At 33.7% G+C, this 5,887-nt stretch overlaps 1 protein-coding gene across 2 annotated transcripts; it reads left to right on the plus strand.

Moving 5' to 3' along the window:
• The first annotated feature begins 1,452 nt into the window (after positions 1 to 1,452).
• LOC129895147 (zinc finger protein CONSTANS-LIKE 9) lies at positions 1,453 to 5,398 on the plus strand. 2 transcript variants are annotated; one of them, XM_055970808.1, is made up of 4 exons: positions 1,453 to 1,750; positions 3,520 to 4,014; positions 4,684 to 4,830; positions 5,079 to 5,398. In XM_055970808.1, the coding sequence occupies exons 1-4, from the start codon at positions 1,628 to 1,630 to the stop codon at positions 5,169 to 5,171; spliced, it is 858 nt and encodes a 285-aa protein (XP_055826783.1). In that variant the 5' UTR covers positions 1,453 to 1,627; the 3' UTR covers positions 5,172 to 5,398. The 2 variants fall into 2 exon arrangements, with proteins under 2 accessions (XP_055826783.1, XP_055826784.1); XM_055970809.1 differs by having other exon boundaries at positions 1,462 to 1,732.
• Positions 5,399 to 5,887: the final 489 nt, after the last annotated feature.

Genomic DNA, 5,887 nt, shown 5'->3' on the forward strand with positions numbered 1-5,887 from the left:
AAAAAACAAAACAGATTATGAAAATTTCGAGAAAATGAATGTTTAATTGTTTATGGAGAGAATTGTCAAAAGAAAATCTTTTATAAACCAAATTAATCTAAATTATAGGAGTACAATCTATTAGTAATAGACTAATAGCTAATAAATTGTTCGGTAACTAGCATTTATATTTTTGGCCTAGTTTTTTCTTCTTATTTTGTGCTAGTTTCATTCACATGTTTTTGTATGTATGTACATGATCTTACTATTGTTATATTTTTCTTTAGCATAATACATAAACACATGTTTTAATTTAATTTCAATTAATATCTACATTCTCTAAACAGTTAAATTAATACAAAATTAAATAAATAAACTGCTTACATACATGCGAATTTGTAGTGGTAAATGGTGTAGTACAGCAACAAAGATTTGTCATGTGGGACAATATGACAATCAAATCATATGGGTACCTCTATCTCATTTGTATAGACTTGCAGAGATAAACCTACCTATTTAATTAATTTTAATCTGTCAATTCTTTGATATTTATGGCGAATATAATTTCATCAAGTTGGGACTAATACCTAGAAAATGACCTTTTATAGAGTACTAGCTTTTGGTGTAATTACATCATTATTAAATTGAAATTCTTCGTTTGGATAGTTGCTACTTAGTGTGTTGTGTTTAATAGCGTATTTAAGATTTTTATTAAAAGGGTTTGAAAAAAAATAATATAGTGTTTAAGATTTAAATTTGAAATTTTAAAGTTAATTTTGAATTTCTTAACCACTAAGTCAATTTATAATTTTTTATTTAAGAGGTTCAAAATTAATATAGAGATATAATTTTTTTTAAATACCTTATATATGTAATGTTTTTTTTTGCCGATCGAACCCCCTGGATTACCTCTAGGTCGCCCTCGATTGTGTTGTTAATTATATTCTATTAAATTTTATGTTATAACAATGAAACTTTTTACTTGGTTTATATGACAATCATTTCAAGTTTTATGTCGTATTTTTTTTTTATATATTTATAATTTAAATTATTAATATATGTCATTATATAATAATAAAAAATGATATAATCATTCAAAATATAATATTTAACAAAAAAGGTAAAATAATATGAGATATTATGAAACCACGATAACTACCTAAACAAGGTAGAGAAACTCTTTTTTATTAGTTCTCTGATATTCATATTAAAATACGATTAATTTGAATTTGCATTATATAGAATCCAATTTGTAAGAAGAACACTTTGAATTTTTTTTTTTTTTATATTCAAAACTTAAATTTAAAATCTCTAATTAAATAAAAAATAGCCTGATTTGCTACACCACTTCGGTCGATGGCAACTCTTATTTTTTTTCTCCCCTCATTATTATTGCTAAAATTCTATTTCTTCGATGAAGACTCGAAGAAGCAGCCAAAAACAGATTCTTTTTCAACACCTCCTTTTTACTCTCTCTCTCTCTCTCTCTTTCGTTACGGCTGTTTCTGTTTCTGCTCTCTGCTATTACTCCTTTTGTTTTTTGCTCTGTTTTTGACACCTATAAATGCCCCTCTCCTTCATTGAAGTACCTCCTTATTCATTCAATTGACACATAAGGACCAAAGGGTTTTTGAACTGTGGAACAAAAATGTATGCAGAGACTGGGTTAATGTACCCTTACTTTCAGACTTTCCCTTCAGACATTCAACAGTTTGAAGATTTCTGTTGTTCACAGGAACCAAATGCATCAATGGTAGTTAGCCTGTTGTTTGTGGGTTTTCGTTATTTTTCTTTGTGCCTCCATTTTTTTTTATCGGCATTTTTCTGATTCATTGAAGTTGCAACGATTTGAAGTTTGAAATGTGATATGATGTAGAGTTAGGGTTAGTGGGTTTTTCTTAAATTGGGGGTGTGAACTTAGGGTTGCTGATTTTACCTCTTTTAAGGTGAAATCATGGTCTTTTAGAGTCCAAATCCCTCCAACTGGATTTTTTTCTTTGTGGGTTTTGTTTCTTTCCAAGTGATTTGTGTAATGAAGAGCCGATTTCGATTCCCCCTTTCCAATTTCTTCCTCAGTAATAAGTGAAATGAAGGGAAAACCCTGTTTCTTTTTCCAGTTAATTTCTTCCCTTTTTTGCTTGATTGTGTCAACTAAATAGGAGTAATCTTGTCTGCTATCACTATTGACTGAGAGAAGAAGAACAGGAAAAGTTTGATTCTTTTTTTTTTTTTTAGCTTGTATATAGAGTTTAAATGGATAGCATGTGAGTTCATTAGATGTGCTAGATCTGTATGTTGAACAAAGAGAAAGAAATGAGTGTATCAAAATCATTATTCTCTCTTACCTTCATATAAAAACATAAGTGGCCACCACTTACTTACCATGTATTTCCCTTTTGTGATTCTTTCTTTCCTTTTTTGGCGGTCAACTTGTAGTTAAGGCCTCACTTTTCAACCGCACTTAAAGAGTTGTAAGATTGAAAAGTTGGGAAAAGAAGGAACAAAGAGAAAAGCAAAAGTTAAGTTTCACCTTTGTTGTTTTAGAGGATAGGGAGTTTTGTTTGGTTAGTGTTCTGATTGATTCTCTGAGGGAGGATAACTTTGCCGAAAAAGTTACAGGTCTCTCAATACTATAAGAATTTGGTCAGGTTCTAACTAATGCCTTTGAGAGCATAAAGGTTAAAGATTTGTAACTTTCAGAAGCTAGTTAGTTCTTTTCACATGGAAAACATCAAATTCATTGTTGATTCGGTCTGATCTTATCTTGCTTGAAATGTACCAGTGACAATGGCTGATTCTCTTGTCATTTTTGTTCTTTTTCTGGTTTGTTTTAACTTAATGGACATTATCGAGTTTCCACTATCCGTATGAATGTGCTCTATCTCTCTCAATCTCTCCTCTTTTTCCTTCTAGGGGCATGTACAGGCTGAATTTCTTGGAAAGTTGTTTGGTTCTTCTACTCTACCTTTTAGTAACTTTTTATGTGCATAAGAGTAATAACCAAGGGCTACCGTTATCTATAGCTGTTCCTACATTGATTATCTGTTCATCGCAAGAATCATTGTGCCATCTACTCGTACCAAAAGAAAGTCCTCCTTGTCAGAAATATCTGATGGTGAGCTGTGAGCAAATCACCCTGGTACCGTACAATTGATGTGTTATAGATGTTTATAAGGTTTATAATTGTGCTTCTGCCATGACACAAATGTCAAGTCCTTTGGATTTCGTATAGGTGATGGCGTATTTTATTGACATATGTGTGGTTTGAGTGATCTTGACAGTCCTGATTGCATTTCAGTGAATGTTTTTTTTTACTGTACTTTTTTATTGCTCAGTCTATTTAAGTTGAATTCTGCGCCATACAGAATCCAAGTATGACATTTAAATTTAGTGATGAGTTAACAGCTCTACGCCTTTGAACTTGGCTGTGCTAAATATACATGTCTACCACAAATTTTACTATGATTATGTTGAAACATTTTTGTTGTCCATGTTCTTTACAGCTTTGATTTTGAATTCTTATGTGGGTAATCTCAACAGGGATCCACCATATCAGAATATGACCTCGGGGGAGAAGGGGATCTCTTTAAAGCTCCACAACCAATTCTTGCAGACCCATTGATGGGCCTTGATCCTATGACTGCTGCTATTTCTATGATTTCTTGTTCAGAAGATGCCATCTCCCCCCAAGGACTCAAAGTTTCGGATCTAGAAACTTCGTTTGAGAATGAACAACTCCTGAGTGAAGTTTACTATGAATGCAAAAAAGATCTATTTGGAAAAGATGCAATTGATATACCAATCTCTGAAGTCTTGGACATGAAAATTCCTATGGTGAAGGCTGATGGAAACCTTACTGCAGATGAAAACTTTGTTTCTGAGGGATCTTTCCAGAAAAGTATTAGTTCAGGGTGTCTAAGCTCCATGGAGTGGATACATGGGGCTCCAATGAGGCCAAATTTTATAGATTTTGGTGGAATGGACTTCGGAGCTGTTTATGGTATGCGAAGAGCATTCAGTGAAGGAGACATAAAGGTTGATCTTTACTCTAATCTTCCATTATGATTTGTTAGTGTTCCACCTTTGTTCCTTTTTACTCTGTTTTGGTAAATGTAAATTAGTACTCATTGTTCTTTAAACAATGGAAGTCCCTTTCTTTCTTGCTTGGTTGGCTTGATATCAAATGTTTTCTTGTTGATATCTAAAAGCAATCAGAGATAGTTGGAAGATCCATGAATTTAGTAACATAAAACTGCCTCCAGTAAGGCTTATACAAAAAAGCATTGAATTCAATGAGATTCTTAGTAATCCTTTAACTAAGTGAACTGATTAATCATATGCCTCTTGTGTATGCCAATCTAGTGGACTGCATCGTTTGTTGATGCTCCTACCTGGTCTAGTTACCACTATATTCTCCTTGATTCAATTCATCCGCAAGTTCCAAGAAACAGACTCTACGACTTTCTTCTCTATCACTCTCGATGTATTGTTAACTGGAGAGATGTAGAATATCTAGGGATGGTATCCTCCACTTTCTTTATTGTAGTGAGAGTCTGAGAGCCATAGCTGTCAATAAGTTGCACCGTTGATTGAGTCAGTGTTGGCTGCTAGATGAAGTATCCGCTGAGAAATGTATAACTGTTTTTGGCCTATTCTAATTCAACGGAATGGGGCTAAGTCACTGATACTGATTTTTTACTGCAGACTCTGGGTAATGGCAACATAAATCTGATCCATTCTCCACGGGCTCAACCACAGATTGTCGGAACTTCCACTTCTGAAGTTCGCAAGGAACAGCTCTCCAGATACCGGAACAAGAAGAATAAAAGGAATTTTGGCAGAAAAATCAAGGTATTAATCAACAATTTCTTCTCTTTAATTTCAGTAATTAGCCTGGTGCTGCAGTTCCAAAGTATCGAAAGTGTGACATTGACTTGAATCGGAGCACCTGTTCATGAAACATTCGGTAAGAAGAGGGACCACCCCACTAGAGCTTCTCTCTTGCCTTTTTCAAAAGCAATCTCTGTCTCTAAGGTGCATGAGTGAACACATTTGGTTGTAGAGCAACACGACTCATGTGTCTGTTATGTGTTTTGCAGTATGCTTGCAGGAAGGCATTGGCTGATAGTCAACCAAGGATCCGTGGAAGGTTCGCAAAAACTGAAGAAAGCGATACATTGAAGAAGCATTAACTGTTAACTGCGTATGAGTTGGAAGAAATATATAGTAAGGTAGTAATGGGACTGCTGATATTAGCTTTAGAATAGGATCTGCTCAAATAAGCTGGGGATCCATCCAATCCAACATGTTGCAAGTTTGTTAAATCTTTGGGTAGTGGCAATAATCTTTTGTAGATTAGACAAACCAACTAGTGTTGTATATAGTGTTTGTTAAATAAAACGCAGTAACTTGTTATTAATGCTTTCCATTATTGATAACCTTAGGTTTGAGTGATACTGTTGCTTACCCCACCCTACAACAACAATATTTACCCTCCAGATCAAACTAGTGAATCATCACTATTTATTTCTTAAAAATTGGATCCAGTTTTATTTCCATATACAACATAGAGATTTTCTGTATTTTCTACTATATAGTAAATCTTAAACTCCAGCTTCTCACCCAAAAAGAAAACATTAAATTTGAAAAAATAAAAGTTTTTTTTATCGCCCGCCAAACTCATACCGATTGTTTTGAGAGAAGGGAAAATTACTTGACATAGCAAACATACGTCCTGTATTTATTTGAAATAGCGAAAGTTTTAAAAAGTTACAACACATAGTGAGAGTTTGCATTGCTCGTGTGTTCAGGGGACAAATCCTATTTGAAATGGATGGTGTGAGTTTGTCAAATGCTCGACAAACCACAAAAAATGTGACATAGTGAGAGTTTGGATTTTATCTTTTCC

This window comes from Solanum dulcamara, chromosome 7 (assembly GCF_947179165.1).
Source record: "Solanum dulcamara chromosome 7, daSolDulc1.2, whole genome shotgun sequence".
Taxonomy (NCBI): Eukaryota; Viridiplantae; Streptophyta; class Magnoliopsida; order Solanales; family Solanaceae; genus Solanum; species Solanum dulcamara.